We start from the raw sequence: 26,527 nt of genomic DNA on the forward strand, positions 1-26,527 counted from the left end.
ATCTCTTAGAAAATGATGCCTTATTTTAATGTGTTTAGTGCGTGAGTGCTGAATATGATTTTTTGAAAGGTTAATAGCACTTGTGTAGCCACATTTTATAGGAATATAATCATAGTAAAGTCCAAAATCTTGAAGTTGTTGTTTCATCCAAAGCAATTATTCACAACACCCAACGGTGGCAATGTATTCTGCTTCAGCAGTTGACAGAGCCACTGAGTTTTGTTTTTTGCAAAACCAAGAAGTGAGTGAGTATCCAAGAAAGTGACAAGTACCACTTGTGCCTTTTCGATCAAGTCTACATCCCGTAAAGTCGGCATCCATGTAACCAAAAAGTTCAAAAGTGGTTCCCTTAGGATACCATAATCCTAAATTTGGAGTGCCAACGAGATATCTGAAAATACGTTTGACTGCGGTGATGTCTGACTCTTTCGGTGCGGATTGAAAACGTGCACACATACAAACACTAAACATTATATCGAGTCTACTTGCAGTAAGATAGAGTAAGGAACAAATCATACCTTGATAGTTCTTTTCATCTATAGGTTTACCTTGCTCATCTTTCACTACAAAAAAAATTGTTTTTTGCGACGGCGTTTTGCCGTCGCAAATACTCCAAACGCCGTCGCTAATAGTTTTTTGCGACGGGGATCAGTTTTTTGCGACGGCAGGTGGGGGGTCGCAAGAGAGGGGGTTGCAAAAGGGATTTAGTGACGGCAAGAGCCGTCGCAATTGTTTTTGCGACGGTAAAAACATTTTTTTGCGACGGCATAATTCTGTCGCCAAAAAACTACGAAAATCTGTTTTTTTTGCGACGGTAGAGACTTGCCGTCGCTAAAGTAGTTTTGTTGACTGCCTAATCCCGTCGGTAAAAGTATCGTCGCTAATGACCATTGGCGACGGGAACCTAAGCCGTCGCTAAAGGTCTTATTCTCAATTTAATACCTACCTTTTGCGACAGTATTTGAGCCGTCGCAAAAAGATTAATACCATTTTTTTTGCGACGGGGGAGCTCCGCCGTCTCAAAAAAAAATTAAAAAAAAAAAATCCCTGTACAAAAATAATTAAAAATATAAAAAAACCTGTATTAAATGAAAAATAACTAAAAAAAATCTAAAAATTACATAATAATATAAATACATTTATAAACAAAAGACGACACATGATGAACATTCATAATGTTGTTCCATTAATAACAATACAGAAATAAAAATTATACCACTACATAATGTCGCATAATACATACATAATATTGTTCACAAATTTAAATAACATAAATCAAAATCAAAATCAAAACCAAAAGTTTTCGTCTTGCTTCCTTCGTGGGTTCAAAAAATAAAAGCTGGTTATAATCTTTATACGCCCGCATTCCACAAGAAGCAAACTGCAACTAAGGAAATATCTGAAAAAAAAAATAAAAGTAATTAATAACAATATAATGGTGTTAATATTTTAATTACAGAAAAATATAAAAAAATTAACTACTATATAATTACAAAGATAGTTTAGTAAATAATTTTGACTAGACCGAAATCCGACTCTAACTCCCAAACCGGGAACCCGATTCGAGCGCCGTCTTCTCCCACAAGTCTCTCGTGCCTAGGCGGTCGTGTGTGCCAAGTTTCGTGCCAAACCGACGCCGTTTGGTGATTTTGGGGCGTTAACACCTCGAGTTCAAGTTTCTTAAGAAACTAGTTTGCCTAAAGTGAAATCCGGCTCTAACTCCAAAACCGGGAACCCGATTCGAGCCCCGTATTCTCCCACAAGTCTCTCGTGCCTAGGCGGTCGTGTGTGCCAAGTTTCGTGCCAAACCGACGCCGTTTGGTGATTTTGGGGCGTTAACACCTCGAGTTCAAGTTTCTTAAGAAACTAGTTTGCCTAAAGTGAAATCCGGCTCTAACACCAAAACCGGGAACCCGATTCGAGCCCCGTCTTCTCCCACAAGTCTCTCGTGCCTAGGCGGTCGTGTGTGCCAAGTTTCGTGCCAAACCGACGCCGTTTGGTGATTTTGGGGCGTTAACACCTCGAGTTCAAGTTTCTTAAGAAACTAGTTTGCCTAAAGTGAAATCCGGCTCTAACTCCAAAACCGGGAACCCGATTCGAGCCCCGTCTTCTCCCACAAGTCTCTCGTGCCTAGGCGGTCGTGTGTGCCAAGTTTCGTGCCAAACCGATGCCGTTTGGTGATTTTGGGGCGTTAACACCTCGAGTTCAAGTTTCTTAAGAAACTAGTTTGCCTAAAGTGAAATCCGGCTCTAACTCCAAAACCGGGAACCCGATTCGAGCCCCGTCTTCTCCCACAAGTCTCTCGTGCCAAGGCGGTCGTGTGTGCCAAGTTTCGTGCCAAACCGACGCCGTTTGGTGATTTTGGGGCGTTAACACCTCGAGTTCAAGTTTCTTAAGAAACTAGTTTGCCTAAAGTGAAATCCGGCTCAAACTCCCAAACCGGGAACCCCCAAACCGGGAACCCGATTCGAGCCCCGTCTTCTCCCACAAGTCTCTTGTTCCTAGGCGGTCGTGTGTGCCAAGTTTCGTGCCAATCCGACGCTGTTTGGTGATTTTGGGGCGTTAACACCTCGAGTTCAAGTTTCTTAAGAAACTAGTTTGCCTAAAGTGAAATCCGGCTCTAACTCCAAAACCGGGAACCCGATTCGAGCCCCGTCTTCTCCCACAAGTCTCTCGTGCCTAGGCGGTCGTGTGTGCCAAGTTTCGTGCCAAACCGACGCCGTTTGGTGATTTTGGGGCATTAACACCTCGAGTTCAAGTTTGAACAGAAACTAGTTTGCCTAAAGTGAAATCCGGCTCTAACTCCAAAACCGGGAACCCGATTCGAGCCCCGTCTTCTCCCACAAGTCTCTCGTGCCTAGGCGGTCGTGTGTGCCAAGTTTCGTGCCAAACCGACGCCGTTTGGTGATTTTGGGGCGTTAACACCTCGAGTTCAAGTTTCTTAAGAAACTAGTTTGCCTAAAGTGAAATCCGGCTATAACTCCAAAACCGGGAACTCGATTCGAGCCCCGTCTTCTCCCACAAGTCTCTTGTGCCTAGGCGGTCGTGTGTGCCAAGTTTCGTGCCAAACCGACGCCGTTTGGTGATTTTGGGGCGTTAACACCTCGATGTCAAGTTTCTTAAGAAACTAGTTTGACTAGACCGAAATCCGACTCTAACTCCCAAACCGGGAACCCGATTCGAGCCCCGTCTTCTCCCACAAGTCTCTCGTGCCTAGGCGGTCGTGTGTGCCAAGTTTCGTGCCAAACCGACGCCGTTTGGTGATTTTGGGGCGTTAACACCTCGATTTCAAGTTTCTTAAGAAACTAGTTTGACTAGACCGAAATCCGACTCTAACTCCCAAACCGGGAACCCGATTCGAGCCCCGTCTTCTCCCACAAGTCTCTCGTGCCTAGGCGGTCGTGTGTGCCAAGTTTCGTGCCAAACCGACGCCGTTTGGTGATTTTGGGGCGTTAACACCTCGAGTTCAAGTTTCTTAAGAAACTAATTTGCCTAAAGTGAAATCCGGCTCTAACTCCCAAACCGGGAACCCGATTCGAGCCCCGTCTTCTCCCACAAGTCTCTCGTGCCTAGGCGGTCGTGTGTGCCAAGTTTCGTGCCAAACCGACGCCGTTTGGTGATTTTGGGGCGTTAACACCTCGAGTTCAAGTTTCTTAAGAATGCAAAGATACATTTTAGCTTAGAATGCAAAGATACATTTTATACCTGATCTTCTGGTGGTGGTGTATATGGATTCTCATCTTCTGCAGATTCCCTAAATGCCCGGTGGCCACTCGATGCATCAGGAACCTATGATAGTCAATGCATAATGTGTTAATCATATTCGAATTTTATACATAATCTTCTGTGAAAATTGAACTATCAAACAATTTAATTTATATCGAACCTGTCTGTTGGGATCCACACTCGCCCCCTGTGACACAAACGCCATCATCTCAGCTCTCATCTGCTGTAAATGTGTAGAGAACTCTGCTCGCAGCTCCTCCTTCAACTCATCCCTTAGCTCTGCACGAACCTGCTGCGTGATCTGCTCAATAGTCGATGGTTGGGGTGTTGACTGTGATGGCCCAGCACCATCTTTATACACCGCTCTCCGAGGCACAATTCTCCCGTATGTGCGACAATATCCATGTCCGTCATGACCTATCAACTCATGGAAAATGGCATTCCTAGCCTCCAAAGTCTGACCATCCTCAGGTAGCATAGAGAGTTGACGATTAAACTCATCCTGTATTGAATAAAACATACAAGTATATGCCAAATTAAGCTGGTTGACACACATAAAATAAACTTCAAATACAATCAAAGGTGTTTGGAAACTACCAAGGTCTGGATAACCTCTGGGTCATCTGCTCTACGTGTCATAAGCCAAACATTCATCTTATCAGTAGACTTCCCGTTATTGGTCATCTACATTTTTTTAGAAATATGAAAATTAGAATCCAAATAATTTGCAAATATTCAATGTTTATTTATATACAAAAATAAAACAATAAAATGTAAACCTCATGTCGTATCTGAGAGAAACTAGTACGCCCTGTGGTATGAGCTATGCCGTGAGCTCGCCGATTTTTAGCATTCCTACTTGCAATTTTCTATAACAGGTTCAACAAATGTAAGTATGTAAATATGATTTGTATGTTTACATATCATAAATATAACTTATTTGTATACCTCAGCATCAGAAGTACGCCAATACTCCACAAGTTCTTCCCATTGGCTTGGCATAATGTGCAAAGGAACATCATCCTTCAGATTAGGATCAGAACTTCTAGGCTTGAAATACTTAACCTTAATCTTGTTCCTGTGATCCTTCCATATGCTGTTGCAGTTTTTCATGCAGATTGGCTTGTACTGCTCTGGACATATATTCAAATTGTCCTATAAAACACAATTTCAAAGTGTAAATAATAATAACACAATTTTGGAATTCAAATTTGTGGTCAAAAATATACTTTTACCTTCACATCCTTCCAGATAGCATCAACAATATCATCAGGCACATTGTTCCAGTCAAGAAAAGTAAGAGGAACAATGTTACCATTCCGCACAATGATGCCAAGTTGAGTAGTTAACTTAGCGACGTTATCCCCTATTGGGCAGTAATTTTCATCAAATTGTATGTCCAGCTTTTTACTAGTACCCCACTCTTTAATGCCCTTGGCACATCCTCTACCACGCCTAGTCGAGATTGATGAAGAACTAACATGACCTGCGAGATACAAAAACAATAAACAATATGCAACGGTAATAAACAAATGCAAATTTAAATTATGTGAATACAAATCGAATTCTTATACCTGATGTAGGCTGTGAAGAAAACGAAGGGTCTGCAAAATTCAATGAGAATAAACAAGTTATATATAATGAGCATAAATAAATGTATGTTTAAATAATTTTCATACAAAAAAAATGGCAAATTTATATACCTGCGGATAGCTCATAAGCTGATGACTCTAGTCGGGATGCTAGCTGCTGTGGTGCCACTGATGGTGGATGCACCGATGGTAGGCGTGGGGGCTGAGTACATGGTAGCTGCTGTGGTGCCACTGATGGTGGTCGATGCGGTGGTACTAATGGCCCCTCAGATGGTGGTGGCACTAATGGCCCCTCCGATGGTGGCCGATGTGATGCGTCCTCTGATGGTGGTGCTACTGATGTCCTGTTATGTAGCACATCAGACATCATGCGCCGGGGATGATCAGGCTTCCTCTTCCTTCCCATAATAATCTGCAAGCAATATAACATTAATTGACATTAGAAACATAGACAATGGGTTGTCATCAACTATAATATGACATTAATTGAACTAATACAATTACAAAGACAAAGTAAATTAAGAAATTGATGATTAACTACAACCTTTGCCTTAATTGAATTACTAATGTTGATTAAATATCAGCCTATTTGAACATCAACTGTTTCCCCTTCTGCGGCTTCCCTCACCCAACCAACTTCTTCATCACGAAGCATTATATTTTCTTCCAATTGTTGGCTTATGTATGGCTCGATTTGTGGATCAGTCGAACTCATATCAAATAAACCTCTTTGAGACATATTCACCACGACTTGCCAGTCTGGTTGTAACGGGTCTGCAACGTACCAAACTTGCTCTGCTTGGGACGCCAAGATGAAAGGTTCATTGGTAATTCGATCATCTCGGTACAACAAATGATTGAAGTTTACCAACGTGAAATTGAAGACATCTTCTTTTTTTCCGTGAATATTGTCAATCCAATCACACTTAAACAACACATGTTTCTTCTCATTGGAATATCGAAGCTCAACAATATCTGTCAATTGTCCATAATAGTACACAGACCCCACACGAGGATTCTTGTCTTTTCGACTAGCATAACTTATGGTATCTGCCTTCAAAGCTACACCACAATTTTGTGTGGCTCGACGATCATCCATGGCCTTTACTCGATACCGAAACCCATTCAGTATATACCCGTTGAACCTCCTTGCCAGGTTATGAGGACCATTTGCCAATAGAATAATCTCTTCAGAAAATATGACATCAGTAGTCCTTCGCAAAGTTTGGACCTATTTAACACGAAAATGTAAAATTTAAATGTAGTTCGACTTAAGTAACTAGAATCTATAGAGTTAAATACATACATGTTCCTTGAACCAAATGTGAAAAGTTTCAAAATGTTCACGCCGAAGCTGATGATCGTCGACACGAGGCATTTTGAGCTGAAGTACTTCAAGGTGTTTGCTGTGTAGATTGAGATTTTCGCAATACAAAAAATTTTGTTGAAAATTCAATAAAACATAATAACATATTGAGTGAGTGACTTAACCTACTTTATGAATGGTTGAACCGCGCTTGTATTGAATAAGATGTACCGATGAGCTTGTACCCAAGAAGTATTATCAAGATAAAAGCTTGTGTTTTCACCAATAGCATGACCCAAATTATCAGCACCACTATAGTTTCTCACGGGTCGACTAGATTTGGTTTCCACATCATTAAGATATTGTGCACAAAAATTCATGCATTCTTCCATAAGATATCCTTTAGCAATTGATCCTTCAGGATGAGCTCTATTACGCACGTATTGCTTCAAAGTAAGAAGCTACCTCTCAATTGGATACATCCATCGAAACTGAATCGCTCCACCCAATAAGGCTTCATCAGCTAGATGTATAGGCAAGTGCTCCATTATATCAAAAAAACTCGGAGGAAATATTTTCTCTAGATGACAAAGTGTTAGAGCGATACGATCTTGAATATATTGCAAATCCGTCGCACGATTCACTTTCGAACACAATTGTCTAAAGAAATTGCTTAATTCAATCAAGGGTTCAATTACATTCTTTGGTAACGATCTTCGAATAGCCAATGGAATAAGTTGTTGCATCAGAATATGACTATCGTGGCTCTTAAGACCCCCAATACTTCTATCATGTGAGCGCACACGACGTGATATATTGGATGAATACCCGTCGGGAACTCTTACTTCCTTCAACACTTTCAAGAACAAATCTTTTTCATCCTTGGTCATCGTGAATTGTGCTGGTGGTAAATAGGCTTTATTCGACCCTCTTAACTGCAAATGTAGGGGTTTTCTAATATTCATATCTTGTAAATCACGCCGAGCATTAACACCATCCTTCGATTTTCCTGCAACCCCTAATATTGTCCACAACACATTATCACAAACATTCTTCTCTATATGCATCACATCGAGGTTGTGTCTTATTAGATTGTGCTCCCAATATGGCAATTCATAAAAGATACTCTTTTTCTTCCAACTATGGGTGCGATGTCCAACTTTCTCCTTCTCTACCTGTCTCCTATGCCTCTCCTTAAGGTCATCCCTCTTGTATTGGGTTAAAATACCCTCAGATTCTAATTGTAGCAACATCTCAGTTCCAGACAACAATTTTGGTTTGAGTCTGACTTCCCGACTACCATCAAATGATACTTTATCCTTCCGGAATTTATGGCCAGTAGGTAAAAATCTGCGATGACCCAAGTATGATTGTTTCCTACTATGCTTCAACCAACACGATGTAGTTTCCGTATTACAACAAGGACATGCATATTCGCCTTTAGTGCTCCATCCTGACAAGTTTGCATATGCAGGAAAATCACTAATTGTCCACAGTAAAGCTGCATGCATTTGAAACATTTGATTTGTTGATGCATCAAATGTTGACACACCCTCATTCCATAGTTCGTTCAACTCCTCAATCAACGGTTGCATATACACATCAATCTTGTCACCAGGTCCTTTCGGGCCGTCAATAAGCACGGACAAAATTAGAAATGGTTGCTTCATGCACATCCATGGCGGCAAGTTGTATGGAATGAGCACAACAGGCCAAGTGCTATGAACTATATTCATCGTCCTGAATGGGTTAAAACCATCAGATGCTAAGCCAAGCCTTACACTTCGGCAATCATTACTAAAGTCAATATTCCGACGGTCAAAATCTTTCCATGCAAGGGAGTCAGCAGGATGCCTGAAGACGCCATCATCAGTTCGTTCCTCTGCATGCCATCTCATGAACTTGGCCGTCTTGGATGACATAAACAACCTCTGCAACCTTGGCTTTAAAGGAAAATACCTCATCTGTTTTGCAGCTATTTGTTTGCCACCTTTGTTAGGACCATTTGAACCACCATCACCATTTGATTTCCATCTAGAACTGTTGCATATAACACATTTATCAAGATTGGCGTCCTCGTTTCGAAACAACATGTAACTGTTGGGACATGCATCCCACGTCTCATACGTAAAGCCCAAATCTGTTGTGACCTTTTGAGCTTTATAATATGAGTCCGGTAGTTTTACACCCAACGGGAACGCCTCATTCAATAACTCAAGCAACATGTCAACAGACTTGTCTGTCCACTGATTAAGCTCCTTCAAATGTAGAAGTCGAACAATGAATGACAAAGATGTGAACTTCTGACAACCCGGATACAATTCACTTTGTGCATCTTGAAGAAGTTTGAAATACTTTGCAGTCTCTGCATTTGGACCGAGCTGGGATTCAGATGCATGGGGATCAGGCCCCTGTGGGTCATCACCCTCAACACTTGTACCGGCATGTGGATTTCCCATAGCCCCTTGTATCATTCCAATCATATCATCCCCAATGTCTAAATTAGCTAATGTTTCATTCTCTCGATTTCCATGTACAGATACGTAAGATTCCCCATGATTAATCCAATGTTTGTATTTTTTAAAAAAACCATTCAAAATCAAATGCTCCCGTACACCCTCTTGTACAAAATAGTATCGATTCTCACACTTCCTACACGGACAACTGATCATCGAACCTTCAACCCTATTGGTGTAGGCAAACACAAGGAATTCATCAATCCCATTAATGTATTCGCTCGACATCCTATTTGGCAAATCAATCCAACTCTTATCCATCATCTGTAGACATCCACAAAAATATCTCATCAAAGTAACTCTAAATATAATACCTACGTATTACACCCTCATCTATCAAAACAAGTAGTACACTTCCATTCCATAGAAATGAATATAGCTATCCATTCCAAAGCTCCAAAAGAAAAGTAAATTGAGTAAAAGGATAACGAGGAAAGGGGACTTTACTGATGGTGCATTATTTTATTTATCTATTTGTTCAAAACTTAATTATGGACATATATCATGTATGTCATATTACATGTTTAACATGAATGTGTATATTATAATCATATAAAAATTTAAAAGAATGATATAACATTATAATTGATGCCTAATATCTCCATAGTAAATTCGTTGGGGGTCTGGTTCATGGTACAGAATGAATCAGTCCAATCTGGTCTCATGAATTTATTTTGATTTCTACATTAATATGGCCCAATGTGTTTTAATGACTCGATCTTTTTGAAGGTATAGGTGTGTAGATCATTTATAATAAAAATTAGATTAATTTGATAATTATAACAATATAATTTCATCGTATTTATGTTTTAAAAAAGAATATTATTTTGAAAATAAATTGTTCATTATTATGAAAATACAAACCTCAGGATGCGTGATGTAATTTCCAAAACCTTAAGGGGGTATCTGTAATTTAGTTAAACTTCGAGGGAGGTATATGTAATTTGCCCTAATTTTTTTTAGACTGGGACAATCTGTGAGATTTAGCAGTTTAAAATAACTTGATACATTTTCATACAAGAAATCGTTGCTTTAAAAAGAAAAGTTATATAAATAATGAAAGAAACAATGACTGACTTAATTTGTGGGTAAGCTGAACATTTCATTTCATCCCAAGTGTATTAGTATTAGCAAGCAAAATAAAATCAATCTATAATTTATATCAAGGATTATGAATGTGTAGCCCAAATTCAATCTATACATGGACCTATATACAATCTCAACACTCCATTTATTTTCCGGATCAATTTTCTCATACCCAATTCTAGGTACTTAGACTTTTCCAAATAAAATAGGTGCAAAACCACAGGCACTGTTTTTATTTAGTCTTTATAAATGTTGAAACCAATCACATAATAAAATTGATTGCTCTAGTAAATCCAAAAATTAGGCTAAATTCATAATTGAACCCAATTTTGTTTGGCACAATGAATTTTCACGACGCCCAACTCATCAAACCAAATTGGCCCAATGCTAAACCGACAACTTCAGTAATACAATTAGGTGCCTATTTTTTTTCTTCATGATTTTTACTATAAACCGATCAAACCAAGCCAATTACACACCTACCCTTATATGAGTTTGAGAGATTTCAAGGATTAATAAATCAAATGGGTAGGGCTGACCCAGAAAACCAGTCAATAAATGGACTGAAATCAGTTAAGGCTTGAATTGAATGTCGGATGAATGGGCCAATATTGGGTCATTTAGCCCAATAATGTGAAAGGAAACATTGCTAATGCAAAAATAGTTATTTCAAATAGTTTCTACAAAGGATTTTCACAATGGTCATAATTAACTCTTCTTTAGCTTATTCTACTATGCTATCTTTTCTTCGTAGTATCTACATCTATATATATATATATAATAGTCAATTCTCTCATTTTATTCATTTGAAATTTATCTATCCAAATAAAATCTTAGTTATTAAAGTCAAGATTTCATTTTATTCATCAGACTATCACCTATTTAAATGTGATTGATTTGTATGTAATGAGGCCGATCACTTTTGTTTCAGTGTTTGATCTTAGTTATTAAAGTCAACAAAACTCCATTTTTAATTGAAAATTATCTTGCAAACTCGCACAAAAGCCTAACAAGAAACCAATTAGAGCTAATTCAGTTTACCAGAACTCTTGTATACATAGTAGAAAGTCAAAGGCTCAAGTCTTATCACAGTCTCGTAAACAAAGGTTTCCCTTCCCATATTACGTCTTTCTCCCATATATTCAAAATAAAAAAAATTCTCTCAAAAATGTGTATCATAGAGTCAATGGAGGATTTGGAATATTATATAGTGTCATCAAAAGGAACAACAGAATGTATTAACTGTCTTGAATAGAAAAAAAAAAATGTATTAACTGTCTGAGGCTTTGTGTTATCAATAATTTATTAGGGTTTACCAAGTATACAAGTCTTAACTAATCATGGGTAGTTCTCATCTGCAGGAACATTTTACCTTTTTCAAATCTTGTGGCTGATTTTGTATTTGGAATCTTGGAATGAACAATTGGTCCAAATGGGAATTTACTTAAAACCCCTATGCAAAGTCTCTCAAGTGAGTCCATATACGACTTGTGTGATGCACCTCAAATTTTACTGATTTTGAACTCCTAAAAATGTTGTCTTTCACACAAAAAAATTTCAGTATCCCCACCAAATAAAAATCTGTCATCTTGCCCCACCACTGCTGTCAAATTCATTAATTCTCAAAACCTTTTGATGAGACATAGAAAGTCAGATTATTGGAGCTCCATAAAACCAAATAGAAAGTCAGATTAATGTTGTCTTTCACACATAACATTTTTTTTTTCCTGATTTTAAAAAGCGACAATCTTGAATCACCTCTGGAATGTGACCTTTCTCTTTGAGGTTCCTCCTATTAATTTGAGGTTCATAATATTTTTAGATATGAAATAGGTAATACATACATACATATATATATGCAACAGGTAATACATACATACATATATATATATATATACAGAGAGAGAGAGAGAGCATACCTGAGTTGCCGTTCGCCGTTCGTCGTCGCCGCCGCTAGCCCTTCGCCGTTCGTCGTCGCCGCACCACCGCTGGCCCTTCGCCGTTCGTCGCCGGTCGCCCGTCGCTGGTTTGGGGATTTTGGGGGAAAATTGAGCGGCAAGATGAGAGGGATTTCTATCGGACACCGCTAGGGATTTTAGGGATTTTGTGCTTCAAATCAATTTTAGGGATTTTGCGATGGAACCGAGCGGCAAGATGAGAGGGAAGAGGGGGGAAAATGTTTTTTACTTTTTGCGACGGTAAGGTTTACACCGTCGCAAATTATACAAAACAATTAACAAACGACGCCGTTTTAATAATCCTTTTTTGCGACGGATATTTGCCGTCGCAAATGGTCGAGTATTTGCGACAGCAAACTTTTTGCCGTCTCAAATAGTTTTTTTTCCCGACGGTTCAACATTGCCGTCGCTAATAGTTCCTGATTTTCATACTCGCCCGTGCAGTTTATTACCGACGGTTAAACGCCGTCGCTAAAACTACTTTTTTGCGACGGTTTGTTTTGCCGTCGCAAAATACCATTTTTTGCGACGGGGATCACGCTGTCGCTAATAATTCCGTCTTTTTTGCCCTCTTTTCTTGTAGTGTTTGTCGATTTTTATTAATGTGCTCATTGGAGTTGCTGCAGGCTTTGATGATTCCATTTCAAACTTTTTGAGTAGATCCTTGATATATTTTGATTGATTTAAATGGATTCCATCATTAGTTTGTTTAATTTGTAAACCAAAGAAGTAATTTAACTCCCCCATCATACTCATTTCAAATTCACCCTGCATATCTTTAGCAAAATTTTTGCACGAATTTTCATTAGTAGCACCAAAAATAATATCATCAACATAAATTTGAACAATTAGCATATCCTCATTTTTGGTTTTTATAAAAAGAGTGTTGTATCTATTTTTCCTCTAGAAAAACCTTTGTCAAGTAGAAAATTATTTAATCTTTCATACCATGCTCTAGGAGCTTGTTTTAAACTATATAAAGCTTTTGAAAGTTCAAAAACATGATCCGGGTATTTATGACTTTCAAAATCGGGTGGTTGTTCAACATAAACTTCCTCTGAAATGTACCCATTTAAGAAAACACTTTTAACATCCATTTGATACAATTTGAAATCTTTAAAACATGTAAAAGCAAGTAACATTCTAATAGCTACAAGTCTAGCAACCGGTGCAAAAGTTTCATCAAAATCAATGCCTTCTTCTTGGTTATAACCTTGGGCTACGAATCTAGCTTTATTTCTAGTAACAACTTCGAATTCATCCATTTTGTTTCGAAAAACCCATTTTGTTCTAATAATTGGATGATTCTTAGGCCGAGGGGTCAAAAACCAAATTTCATTTCTTTCAAATTGATTTAATTTTTCTTGCATTGCTAAAATCCAATTTTCATTCTTTTCAGCTTCTAAAAATGATTTTGGTTCAATTTGTGAAACAAATGCTAGGTTACTACAAATATTTCTAATAGAGGAACGAGTTTTTATACCTTCTGTTGCATCACCTATGATAAAGTCTTTAGGATGGCCATGAGCATACTTTCATCCCTATGGTAGAGTTGATTCGTTTTTTGGACGAGCATATTCTTTTTAAAGATTCTTCATTGTAATTTCTTCTTTGTGCTCCAAAGATAGATTTTCTTCATTTGTTATGTAAATGCTCTCCATTCTTAGACGTGTTTCTGTAGTATCGTCACTTACAAGATTCTTGGAAACAATGTTGTTAGATTTATCAAAGGCAACGTGTACAGATTCTTCAACAAATAAAGTTCTTTTATTGAATACTCTATAACTTTACTAGAATTCGAATAATCAAGAAATATAGCTTCATCCGATTCAGCATCAAATTTTCCTAAGTTATCTTTAAAGTTATTCAATACAAAACATTTACAACCAAATGCACGCAAGTGACTAATATTAGGTTTTCTGCCTTTCCAAATTTCATAAAGGGTTTTCTTAAGAATAGGTCTAATCATAGTATGGTTTACAACATAACATGCAGTGTTAACGGCTTCCGCTCAAAAATATATAGGTAAATTATTTTCACAAAGCATAATACGGGTCATTTCTTCAAGAGTTCTATTTTTTTTTTCAACCACACCATTTTGTTGAGGAGTTCTAGGGGTAGAAAAATTATGATCGATTCCAAACTTATCACAAAACATAATAAAATCATTATTTTCAAATTCTCTACCATGATCACTTCTAATACTACAAATATTAAGACTTTTAATTTTGAATTCTTTTACATAACTTCGAGAAATTATAAAAAGTTTCATTTTTGTGTGTCAAACATAAAACCCACATATATCTAGTATAATCATCAACACAAACAAGAGCATAAGATTTTCCTCTCAAACTTAATGTTTTAGATGGTTCAAATAAATCAATTTGCAAGAGTTTAAGAGGTCTAGTAGTTGAAACAACATTGTTGGATTTGAAAGAAATTCTAATTTGTTTTCCAAATTGACATGTATCACAAAGTTTGTCTTTTTCAAAAATAATTTTTGGTAAACCAATGACTAACTCATTTTTTGAAAGTTTGAAAATTAAATCAAAATGAGCATGTCCTAATCTTCTATGCCAACGCCAACCATTATCATTTATAGCAGATAAACATTTAATATTAAAATGAGAAGACAAATCATGCAAATCAAACACATATACATTCTCATGTCTATAACCTATAAATAAAGTTTTGTTTTGTAGGGTGTCTTCAATAGTGCAATGAATTTTCTCAAAAATAACTCTATAACCTTTATCACATAATTGACTAATGCTAAGCAAGTTATGTTTTAAACTGTACGGGGGCGAAATATCCTCTGCTTTCCATACTCCTTGTACTCCAAGCTTCTCTTGACGGCGTCTACCTGGCAACATAGAAACGGTGAGCTGCCCGGCGGTGGTGTGCCGGATAGACCCTCCGACGATCAAGTCAGTCCACTTGAGGAAGAAGAAGACTGATAGAGAGAGAGAGTATTCTCTTTGGGGAAGAAGTTGCATACCTCTAACATTCGTCCTCCTCCATATTTCAAGGCTAGCCATGCAGCCTCAAGATTATGCGCGCACTACCTCTGCTGTCCTTCCCAGGACAGGTGGTAGTGCTCGCCTCTCACCACCTTACGCGTGTAAAGGCTTAGTCCTCCCACCAGTACACGCAGAATTGTCCAACGGTATTGGCGCATGCTTGGAGCAGATTTCCTCTATCCCTCGCACCATTGGCCCAGGTGGCACACTTGACCAGAATACCATGACCGACTTATCACTTTCGGCGAGTTGCCATCACATGCACACAACCGAGCTATGCATCGTCGGACTGTCCCTTGCGAAGGGGCCAAAGGGCGATACTCATGGCCGAGCTGATATTGACCGGTTCATTAGGCTAATCGGTTGTGAGGTATGCTGGCCTCCACCCGTCCTACCTTTATTCTCGGTCACACGAAGCCCACTTATCTCGGTTGGTCGGTCAGAAGCGTGCCGGCCCTAACTGCCTCCATAGTCTAGCCCGGGTTGCTCTTAGCTTGGTCATTAGACATTGCTGCGCGCTCAGCCGCGTTGTAGCTCGGCCAAGCATTGGTTCGTGTCCGGCCGGTCGACCTCTCCAGCCGTGCAAGTCAGGCCGCTGGGCCGAGCAAGAGAGGAGTCTGCTCGGCGGCGTGCGGTTCGTCATGATCGGCGTCATCGCAGCTCGGCCGTACTAACGCGCAAATCTCCCCTCTCAATTGCCCCTTAACCCCATCTGACCTAGTCGTGATTGGGGTTACCATCGTGACCGAGCTAACGGATGAGTTGCGCCATCACCAAGTCGAGCATGATTAGGGGCATATCTATCGCCGAGCTGTCCCATTTGGTCGGCCATTTCCTCCGCAGTCTCATCAAAGGTCGTACAGCCGTACTGACAGCCGCGTTTCCAGTGCCACATGGCTTCACGCCATTGGGTCGTGCAGCCAGCTGTTCTGCACACGCAGAATTCAAACGGCGCAGTCGTTTGGGGTTCCTTCCCCCCTCTTTTGCATTCCAACGAAGGGCCTACAACCCTTCAGTTTTCACTTTCTCTTCCACACAAACCCTAAACCTCTCAAACCTTCGAACCCCCAAGACCACTGCCATTACTGTCTCTGTGCTACGTCCTCCATTTCAGATCCTTTCGAAGGCCGCAATCGAGCTCTCGAGGTTGCGTTCACCCTCGCATCTGTCCCCCCTGGTAAGTTACACTACCCTCCCTTGCATTTTCTGTTTCTATTTCTCAAAATTTTTTATACATGTCCTTCATGTTTTTTTTTTTGTTTGTGACCACCAGTGCCCCCTTTCTTTGCTTAGAACCTGCACACCCTAGGGCAAATGGTAACTTTGAGAATGGAAGGGGCCTCTGAGCCCCCTGTTCCTCCTTGGTTCAAACGAGTTCGCCCCACTTCTGGGATGAACAGTTTAAATCTGGATAGAACCGAGCTAAACGCTCATTTAGATCCATAGGTAGAGCTATAGCCAAGCAAAAACTGGTTTGTGGCTTCTTACCGAGGTCGCAACCGAGTTGAATACTCTAATTAGATTGGTAAATAGGAGCGCACCGAGCTGTAACTTGAGGTCTCCACTTCAAAGCCTAACCGAGCTAAATACTCCATTAGATCTACAAATAGGAATGAACCGAGCTAGGAAATCGACCAAGTAGTCTAGCCACGATAGGGGTCAGGCCGGTAAAACACCAAAAATCCTTCACCGAGCTATTTCCAATTGGAGCCTTGGAATTTATGCCGCGCTAACCCTTGGCCTCATTTTTTAACGATGCAGAACAAACTAGGACCGATCAGTTCAGTCAAGAACCATCACTGGTGGAGCTCAAAGACCGAGCAATTACACCAAACATTTTTGACCGAGGTACAAGTTAGTTCACCAAATAAAACTGAGATAGATGGGCAAGTACCGATTCACGGTGAGCTCGCCCGGTGCGATGGCCAAGTTTTGTAGGGAGTACAACATCCCAGATGACGTCGTCTTAGAGCTCGCCAAAAAGGGAGACACCCCTTGGGGGGATCTAGACCGGTGCCCCTTCACCGTCGTATCAATAGTAGAGGGAGGGCTCCGCTTCCCGGTTCAACCATTGATCTGCGAATTTTTGAGGCAGACAAGGCTTTGCCCGACCCAAGTTTCAAATAACACTTACAAAATAATAAATGGGGTCGCCGAGCTGAACCGGATGTTAGGTCTCAATCTCGGTCTGGCCGAAATTTTCCATCAGTATAGTCTAAGTAGAAATAAGAGTGGGCTTTGCTGGTACCTCAAAGTCAAGAAGGGCCGAGCAAAGCTAATAGAGGGCAACCCGGACAAGGAGACAAACGACGACGACTTCTTATGGGTGTCCGGTCGCTATGAGGACACCGAGGCACCCATACCGGGATGGTATATTAGAAAGGATTTTGGCAGTGCCGGTGAGTCGCTCGGCTGACCGCGCTATTTTCTTAATGCATCAATTACTTTCCATGCCGATCTAACACTTGTCTTCTTTTTGCAGATAAACACCTAGTAGCAGACTACTACCAGGCCAACCAAGAGGCCATCAGAGCCCTGTTGTGCCATCCTGCCGAGGAGAGGGAGGCTGCGAAACTGCTCGGCTTCGAACAGACCTACCACTACACCGCGCCGCGCAAGAGCCGGGTTACCGATTTTCTGCGTGCGCCAACCCTAGAACCGGATCCAAACCTACCACTGATTAGGCTTATTCCACTCACCGCCGAGCAAGAAATGGCAAAAATTAGGGCCATCAAGTCCATGATCAACGAGGAAGAAGAGTTCCAAAAACCAGAGGCAACCAAGGGGACATCCTCCACACCCGCCGGGCAACAAGAAGGGGCAGTACTGGCGCTTGCCAGTGAGCAACCGACTGGTCGGTCCAAGAAGCGGCCGAGGAAGGAGCACACCGGGCCACGTCTGGCAGATGAAGACTCTACCGATTGCGTCTCCACCGAGCTCGGGGACCAGGCCGAGCAACCACAGACCGGCAAATCCAAGGGCCCAGCCACCCCCTCGGTCTGGGCGCCCGAGTTCAAATACCAGGGCCGAGCAGTTTCTGCTAAAGACTCTGTCTACGCGGACAAGGACTACTCGCTTGGTTTCAATTTGACCAAGGGGTTGATCTTGCCCGCTGATATGAAAAAACACGACAAGCTTTCCGACCTCAAGGTCCTCCGCTCGGTGGCAAAATCCATAGTGCTAGTAAATTCTCCATTCTTTGCTTTAGACTGTTTGCTCGATTTTTGCTCGATTTCTCGAATACTCACGATCTCCCGCTTATTTTCAGGCCGCGCAAAAGAACTATTTGGCCCACGACCGAATGATCAAAGTGCGACAGAGCCTTCGAGATGCCATTGCCGAAAACAAGGTTCAAAAGGCCGAGATAGAGAAACTCAAGGCCGCGCAAGATGTAATTGCGGCCGAGCGAGATGAACTGTGCCTGAAGGTTGACCAAGCTGAGGCGAACAAACAAAGGGCCGTGAAGTCAAATAAGGCCTGGTACCTCGCCGAGCTGCGCAAGCTGCGCGAAGCCCACAAAGAAGAAAATGACAAAGCTATGGATGACGCCGAGGACCGGGGATACGCTCAGGGGGAGAAAACTTATAAGCGGCAGGTCCAAGCGACCAAGGACATCTTTTTCTAGTGCGGCTGGAAAGCTACCATGGAGAAAGTTGACCTTGGACAGGATTTTGACATGTTCATAAATCCACCTACGGCCTATATCCCGGTCTACATGCAGGCGTACTCCCAGGCCACTCAAAACTGGCTTATCGCAGAGGCACGGAAAGAGGCCGAGGAAGAAGCCGCCGCCGCACAGCAAACCGAGCAAACTTCTCCTGCAGCATCTCACGTTGTTGACGATGAAGAAGTTATTGACCGGGAGGTTGTCACGGTGGAGGGTGCTGACGATGAGGTCGAAGAAAACTTGCCCGAGCGCAATGTGGAGGAGGCCGAGCAAACTGTGCAAGTCGCCGAACAGACAGTTGAACTAGAATTAGATTGAACTTTGTCTTTATTTTCTTTGTCTTTTGTTTACTTCTTTCCTTTCTTTGTTTTGGAATGTAATCGGGCTATGTCCGCCCTTATGTACTGCAACTTTCTCAATGAATGAAATTTTTGAACTTTTTGCCCGTTTAACTTCTATTGCTTTTTGGCTTTGACGTGCAAAATTTCCTTAAACGTGTTCAAACTTCATCTAGCAGCTCGGCTCCATGAAATTTCAAATGCACCTTTTAAAATGCCGAGCAAAATATGCTCGGCTCGAAATTAGGGGCTCATGAACGGGGCCGAGCAAAATCAGCTCGGCCTTGACGGGTTTTCAAACTTTATAGAATTCCAGTACTTCAATGTGACCGAGCAAAAACCAGCTTGCCCTTTCAGTTGGGTAGATCACCAACATTTCTTGTCCGCCGAGCAAAGTCAGCTCGACTTTTTATCGGTTCGACAAAACTCCAACATTGCGAATTCTGCCGAGCAAACTCCGCTCGTTTTCCATATTGGACAAGACACCAACATGCCAACCGGGCCGAGCAACATCAGCTCGGCCCTTACATTGGGCAAAACACCAATGTTTCAGTTAAGTTCGTCATGACGCCAACATTTCAACCGGGCGAGCAAAACCAGCTTGGCCCTAATGCGAATTGGTCCATACGCCAATTATATCGTTGGACAATGCACAACTGTTTGTGCGGTCTGCTTCAATTCCGACGAGTGGAAATCAGTCCGGTCCCATTCAGGTCAGTCTCCTTGTCCCTGGCATCCATAATTGCCTTGCGTCCTTGCGAATTCATTGTACAAAGATGTAATACCAAACAACCAGAGGGCTATTTTTCATTACAAAAAGCATTGCTATCTTTTACATTAAGTGCCAAAAGGCTATAGGTCTAGAAAAGCTAAACAACACAAGCAAATTACATCTTAAAAGTAAAAGACCTTAAGGTTGGCTGTATTCCATGGTCTGGGGACAACCTTGCCATCTAAATCTTCCAGATGGTATGCCCCTTTACCAGCAAGACCAATCACCTTGTATGGTCCTTTCCAATTTGCACCGAGCTTTCCTTCGCCAGGGACCACTGTGCTGCCAAGCACCTTTCTTAATACCCAGTCCCCAACCTTGAACAGCCTGGGGTGCACAGCCTTGTTGTACTTTTTGGAAGTTCTTGTTGATATGCCGCTATGTGGATCAATGCTCGCTCCCTCCTTTCTTTAGCAAAGTCTAACTCCAATGCCACCGCTTCATTATTCAGATCCGGCTGGAAACTTTCAGAGCGGATGGTTGGCATGCCAATTTCCAACGGGATGACGGCCTCCATGCCATAGGCCAAAGCAAACGGTGTTTCCCCGGTTGACCGCCTTGGCGTAGTGCGGTATGCCCAGAGCACGTTAGGGAGTTCTTCAGCCCACTTGCCCTTAGCCTTCTCAAGCCGTTTCTTCAGCCCGTCCAGGATGATCTTGTTTGAGGCCTCTACTTGACCATTTGACCGAGGATAGGCCGGCGTCAAATTGTAGAACTCGATCCTCAACTCTTTGCAAAATTCGCGAAAGAGTTTACCATCAAATTGAGTGCCATTATCCGAGATGAGGGCCTTGGGTATATCGAAACGGGTGATGACGTTTTGCCATACAAACTTCTTCACGTCCTTTTCCCTTATGTTCACTAGTGGCTCGGCCTCAACCCATTTGGTGAAATAGTCGGTGGCGGCGATGAAGAACTTGTGATTACCCGGTGCAGCTGGGAGTGGCCCAACAATATCCAACCCCCAAAGCGCGAATGACCAAGGACTTGTGAGAGGGAGCAAATCTCTAGCCGGTTGGTGGATCTGGTGGGCGAACTTCTGACACTTCTCGCACCTGCGAACATATTTTTGCGCATCTGCCTGCATGTGCGGCCACTAATAACCCTGAGAAATTGCTCGGTAAGCCAAGGATCTGCCCCTAGTATGGCTGTCACAGATGCCCTCGTGTATCTCATAGAGGAAAGCCTCCACCTTGGTGGGGTGGACACATTTCAAAAACGGCCCGGTGAAAGATTTCTTGTACAAAGCCCCGGACGGGGAGAGCCAAAACCGCTCTGACCTTGCCCGGATCTTGTGTGCCGCCTTCTTTTCTTCTGGTAGAATTCCATCTTTCAGGAAGGCGATGATAGGATCCATCCAAGAAGGGCCCAAGTCGGGGCAAAGTACCTCGGCCACTTCCGATTCTTCTATACTTGGCCGCGGTAAAAATTCTATCATCAAAGGGTTGGGAAAAAATGTCTGAGTAGAAGCGAGCCCGACCAACTCATCAGCCGTGTTGTTTCCTTCGCGGTTGATCTACTCTACCTTTATGGCATCGAACTTCTTGATCTCTGCACGCACCAGCGCCTGATACTTGGCCATTCTTTCATCCCTGGCCTCGTACTCCCCTGAGACTTGATTGACCACCAGCTTGGAATCGCTGAACACCATCAGGGCCGACGCTTTCATTCTTAGTGCGCTTCTTAGCCCGGCAAGGAGGGCTTCATATTCCGCCTCGTTGTTGGATGCCGGGAAACCGAGCGTAATTGCTTGTTTAATGATCATTCCGTCCGGTGAAGTCAGCACGATACCCAGCCCGGCCCCATGTCTGTTGGATGCCCCATCGACGAAGAGTTTCCACATCTCGCCGACAAACAGCTTCCAGCAATCAGAAGGGTTTTGGGAACTCCTCAAATCCAAGTCTCTGGTTGGCTCATTCTGGTTTCTTTCCTCGTCATGGTTGACTTCCTCCTTCATCGAGTCATTCGCCTTCGTTGGTTCGGTCGCTCTTTGCCCTTCCTCCTCTTGCGCACTAACAGTTGTTTTTGTTGCCAGAACCATGGGTTGTGCTAAATCCGCACCGACCAAATCAATTGGGCAGACTGGATGCATCCCAGGGGCAAATTCCGCCACAAAGTCAGCAAGTGCTTAAGCCTTGATTGCGGTGCGCGGTCGGAACTTGATGTCATATTGCCCTAATTCCACGGCCTATTTCAAAATTCTCCCAGTGAAGTCTGCCTTTTCAAAAAGCACTTTGAGCGGCAACTCGGTTAACACAACTATTGTATGGGCATGAAAATAGTGTGCCAGCTTTCTTGACGCCATCATTAGGGCCAGCGCCAATTTTTCCAAGGGAAGATATCTCGTTTCGGCTGGGAGCAGAGTCTTGCTTACATAGAAGATCGGTAGGTGCTGGATGCCTTCAGCACGAACCAACACCGCGCTGACTGCGTGTTGAGAGACAGCCAAGTAGGGGTACAACTCCTCGGCCGGCTGAGGTGTGACCAAAATAGGGGCTGAGGAGAGATATGCTTTCAGGTCTGCTAGTGCGCGGTCGCACTCGTCATCCCAGAAGAACTTGGACTTCAAAGTTTTAAAGAAGGGCCTGCAACGATCAGAAGACCGGCTGATAAATCTGTTCAACGCGGCTGCCATCCCGGCAAGATGTTGCACATCCTTCGTGGAGTTAGGACGCTCCAGGTCTTGTATAGCCTTGATCTGTGATGGGTCAGCTTCAATCCCTCGATTTGTGACCAGAAAACCCAAAAACTTCCCGGTGCCAACTCTGAAGGTGCATTTGGCATTCAAACGAAGCTTGTGGCGTTTAAGTATAGCAAACATCTCTGCTAGGTCGGAGAGGTGCTGAGCTTTCTCCTTACTTTTCACCACCATATCGTCGATGTAGGCCTCCATGGTGCGGCCCAGCATTGGGGCGAACATCTTTGTCACCATCCGTTGAAAAGTCGCCCCGGCATTCTTTAGTCCGAACGGCATGACTTTGTAACAATATAAGCCTCTGGGGGTTGTGAACGACGTGATCTCTCTATCCGGTTTATACATGGCTATCTGGTGGTAGCCGCGATATGCGTCTAGGAAGCTAAACCTCTGATGGCCAGCGGTTAAGTCCACCAGCTGGTCAATTCGTGGGAGGGGAAAGCTATCCTTGGGGCAAGCTCGGTTGACGGTCTTGTAGTCAACGCAGACTCGCCACTTGCCGTTCTTCTTCGGAACAACCACTGTGTTGGATATCCATCGAGGGTATTGCACCTCCTCTATGGCCCCAGCTTCCAACAAATTCTTCACTTCTTCTGCCACCACTTCAGCATGGTACAAGGCTGAGCGACGCGTCCTTTGAATGACTGGCCGTGCATTGGAGAAGACATTCAACTGATGACAAATGAAGCTCGGGTCAATGCCAGGCATGTCGTAAGGCATCCAGGCAAAGGCCTCCAAATTGGAAACCAAGAAGTTGACATAATCCATCCGCTCGGCGCTAGACAAGGATGATCCCAAGAGGAAGAATTTAGTTGGATCGTTCTCATCAATGCGCACTTCCACCAAATCTTCGACCGATTTTTCCTCGGTCTTTCTTCCTACATCTTCAAGGACCTCTTTACCCTCAGGCCCCTTAATCATTTGGACGAACCCTTTGGCCGCTCGGCTGTCATTTACCGCAACGAAGCATTGTTTCGCCATCACCTGGTCTCCCCAAACTTCCTCTATTTGTCCGCTTGGTGCTGGAAAGCGCATGACTTGGTGGAAGGTCGAAGCAACTGCTTGCATGGCGTACAGCCAGCCCCTGCCTAAGATCAAGTTGTAAGTCGATGGAACTTTGAGTACCCAGAATTCTACTTGCTTTACGACCGATCCCGCTTTGACCGGCAAAATTATCTTTCCGATTGGCCATTCTGGCTGTGAGTTAAAGCCGACCAAAGGGGATATTGCGGGGGCCAAGTCCTTGTCTTCCAACTTCATTTGTTTAAACGCGTCATAATACATAATTTCTACCGAACTCCCCTGGTCGATCAAGATTCTCTTGATGTCAAAGTCTTTGACGCGAAGAGTGACTACTAAAGCATCATTGTGCGGCATCTGAACTCTTTCCAAGTCCTTGGTCGAGAATGAAAGGATGTCCCTTTCTTCGGTCTTTCCCTTCTTCACAGCGGGCTGAACAGAGAGCACTTGCCTCATGTGCTCAGCCTTCTTGATCATCCCTCTCAGCTCGCAGACCCTGGTCGGTTCGATGATGTCGTGGATGACGTTGATTACACCTTGCGGGGGCACTTCTAGGGTGGCCAGGCCGTTTGGCTCGGCTTGGTCCGCTGGCGTGGCCTTGATGCCCCCATCTATGTATTGGTCAAGATGTCCCGCCACCACCAACTCCTCTAAGTGTTGTTTGAGCAGCAAGCAGTCCTCTGTTCGGTGCCCCCGTTCTTTATGAAAGGTGCAGCGATAGTTTGAATTGAAGCCCCTCTGCGCACTCCCCAACTTGGCCGGCCAACGGACGAAGGGTTCACCTCGAATCTTGCTCAAAATGCGGTAGATGGGGATTTTAAATACCGTGGTGATTCCAGTCCGTGCCTTTAATTTTCTTTTGGCATCCTCCGCTGCATCACGGGGAGTGTCAGCCCGGTCGTTTCGGCGACCCTTGTTTTTGTCATCACGGTTTGAACCATGGCGCTGATCTTTTGACCGGTTGTTTGGGCGGTTATCCTCCTGCCCAACCGAGTGAACTTTTCCCGCCACCCTTCTGTCCGTCACGACCGGATTAGACTTTTCGGTCGCGGAGGCGGCATCATCCTCCACACGAATGTGCTCATTGATCCGCTGCATCAAGGACTCCATGGTCGTGAGTTGATGCATCGTGAGTGAATCTCGCAGCCTATGTCCGACTGAGAGACCCCGTTTGTATTGAGTGATCGCCAGATTGGTGGGGCAGTCGAGGATCTCATTGTAAGTTTTCCAGTATTTCGCATTGTATGCCTTCAACGAACATCCAGACTCCATCTTGACGCCCAGGAGATGGTCGACCTCCTTCGGCATTCGTGTGTTGTTTTTGAATCTGGTGACGAAGGCTTCCGCTAGTTGCTGCCATCCCTCAATACTTCCCTCCAGGAGCCTTTCGAACCACTTCAAACCCAGCTCTCCCAAGCTTGCTGGGAATATGAGGCACATCAAGGCGTCGTTGCGCCGGTGGCCAGCCATTACTTGCCGGTAATGGGTCACATGCATGTACGGATCCGTCTTTCCGTCGTACAAAGTGAACTTTGGCTGGTGGAATCCGGCGAGGAGTGGCGTACTCTCAATCTCTAGAGACAGCGGCGTGGCTGTAAGTCGCGCCAGCTCTTTGCCCACCGGCGCAGGGGCCATCACTTTGGGGGCTAGCACTTCCTCACTACAACGAACTGGAGCGCTCAACCTCTGTAATGTCGGCACTCTCTGAGCCTCCTGACGGCGCGCCCTCTCCTCCAATACATCCCTCAAGTCCCTGGAACGCGTGGAGAAAGAGGATCCCGACGTCGGCGTCGGGCGTGAGGGGCGGTAAGTGCTGTTGCGAGAGAGGGACCCGCCCTCTCTTTGATCGGAATCTCCAAACCCATAGCTCCTGGTGGTGGAGAGAGAGTGAGTCCTCCCTTGGCGGTGACTGCTACAACGAGGGGACGGGGTGCGCTCACTGAGGTTGCCCTCTCCAGCAATACCCTTCCCTTTAATCTAGCGTTTCAGCAGCTCCATCTCCGCCGCCATCGTGCGAATGAGGGCGTCTTGGTCCTTGAGTTTGTGCTCTAGGCGCTGCGCATGGGACTCCCCCCGGCGTCAGCGGCCCTCAGGACTCTGCGAGCAATCAGTACTCCTTCCGCATTTGTCTCGCGCACCTCGCGAAGGAGTCTCTAGGCCCGCCATGGCTGGAATATTCGGGGGGCCTTCTCTCAAGCGGACGTACTCAGGTGCGATGCCATCGACGACGGACAGTGGGGCCTCGTCGTTGTTGGCCATGGAAATGGTCGAAGAAGCTCAAAGAACAAGGGTTGAGTATCAAAGACTTCCCATAAACGGCGCCAATTGTACGGGGGCGAAATATCCTCTGCTTTCCGTACTCCTTGTACTCCAAGTTTCTCTTGACGGTGTCTACCTGGCAACACAGAAACGGTAAGCTGCCCGGCGGTGGTGTGCCGGATAGACCCTCCGACGATCAAGTCAGTCCACTTGAGGAAGAAGAAGACTGATAGAGAGAGAGTACTCTCTTTGGGGAAGAAGTTGCATACCTCTAACGTTCGTCCTCCTCCATATTTCAAGGCTGGCCATGCAGCCTCAAGATTATGCACGCACTACCTCTGTTGTCTTTCCCAGGACAGGTGGCAGTGCTCGCCTCTCACCACCTTACGCGTGTAAAGGCTTAGTCCTCCCACCAGTACACGCAGAACTGTCCAATGGTATTGGCGCATGCTTGGAGCAGATTTCCTTTATCCCTCGCGCCATTGGCCCAGGTGGCACACTTGACCAAAATACCACGACCGGCCTATCACTTCGAGCGAGTTGCCATCACATGCACACAACCGAGCTATGCA

General features: G+C 43.7%; 3 protein-coding genes across 3 annotated transcripts; all 3 read right to left on the reverse strand.

Moving 5' to 3' along the window:
* Nucleotides 1-1,160: 1,160 nt before the first annotated feature.
* On the reverse strand, nucleotides 1,161-4,728 carry LOC145822099 (uncharacterized). The gene is made up of 6 exons (XM_082918692.1): nucleotides 4,675-4,728; nucleotides 4,506-4,595; nucleotides 4,324-4,410; nucleotides 3,887-4,228; nucleotides 3,706-3,789; nucleotides 1,161-1,399 (listed from the first exon to the last, which is right to left on the reverse strand). The coding sequence occupies exons 1-6, from the start codon at nucleotides 4,726-4,728 to the stop codon at nucleotides 1,388-1,390; spliced, it is 669 nt and encodes a 222-aa protein (XP_082774818.1). The 3' UTR covers nucleotides 1,161-1,387.
* Nucleotides 4,729-6,019: 1,291 nt separating this feature from the next.
* On the reverse strand, nucleotides 6,020-7,056 carry LOC145820824 (uncharacterized). The gene is made up of 4 exons (XM_082917370.1): nucleotides 6,814-7,056; nucleotides 6,625-6,724; nucleotides 6,070-6,549; nucleotides 6,020-6,028 (listed from the first exon to the last, which is right to left on the reverse strand). Exons 1-4 carry the CDS (start codon nucleotides 7,014-7,016, stop codon nucleotides 6,020-6,022), a joined length of 792 nt encoding a protein of 263 aa, XP_082773496.1. The 5' UTR covers nucleotides 7,017-7,056.
* Nucleotides 7,057-23,260: 16,204 nt separating this feature from the next.
* Nucleotides 23,261-25,331, reverse strand: LOC145822100 (uncharacterized). The gene is made up of 2 exons (XM_082918693.1): nucleotides 23,424-25,331; nucleotides 23,261-23,320 (listed from the first exon to the last, which is right to left on the reverse strand). Exons 1-2 carry the CDS (start codon nucleotides 25,329-25,331, stop codon nucleotides 23,261-23,263), a joined length of 1,968 nt encoding a protein of 655 aa, XP_082774819.1.
* Nucleotides 25,332-26,527: the final 1,196 nt, after the last annotated feature.

This window comes from Camellia sinensis, chromosome 3, assembly GCF_055761805.1.
Source record: "Camellia sinensis isolate YWXY chromosome 3, ASM5576180v1, whole genome shotgun sequence".
NCBI lineage: Eukaryota > Viridiplantae > Streptophyta > Magnoliopsida > Ericales > Theaceae > Camellia > Camellia sinensis.

Bases quoted from the DNA above. Each gene is read 5' to 3' on its own strand.
- LOC145822099 (XM_082918692.1), bottom strand. From the start codon at position 4,728: ATGCCAAGCCAATGGGAAGAACTTGTGGAGTATTGGCGTACTTCTGAT. The intron at 4,229-4,323 runs GTAGTTTCCAAA...TATTCAATACAG, and splicing joins CAGAGGTTATCCAGACCTTG to GATGAGTTTAATCGTCAACT. The intron at 3,790-3,886 runs GTTCGATATAAA...TGACTATCATAG, and splicing joins GTGTGGATCCCAACAGACAG to GTTCCTGATGCATCGAGTGG.
- LOC145820824 (XM_082917370.1), bottom strand. From the start codon at position 7,016: ATGGAAGAATGCATGAATTTTTGTGCACAATATCTTAATGATGTGGAA. The intron at 6,725-6,813 runs GTAGGTTAAGTC...CAATCTACACAG, and splicing joins GCGGTTCAACCATTCATAAA to CAAACACCTTGAAGTACTTC. The intron at 6,550-6,624 runs GTATGTATTTAA...CGTGTTAAATAG, and splicing joins ACATTTGGTTCAAGGAACAT to GTCCAAACTTTGCGAAGGAC.
- LOC145822100 (XM_082918693.1), bottom strand. From the start codon at position 25,331: ATGGCCCCTGCGCCGGTGGGCAAAGAGCTGGCGCGACTTACAGCCACG. The intron at 23,321-23,423 runs GTTTCCAATTTG...ATGCACGGCCAG, and splicing joins TGGATTATGTCAACTTCTTG to TCATTCAAAGGACGCGTCGC.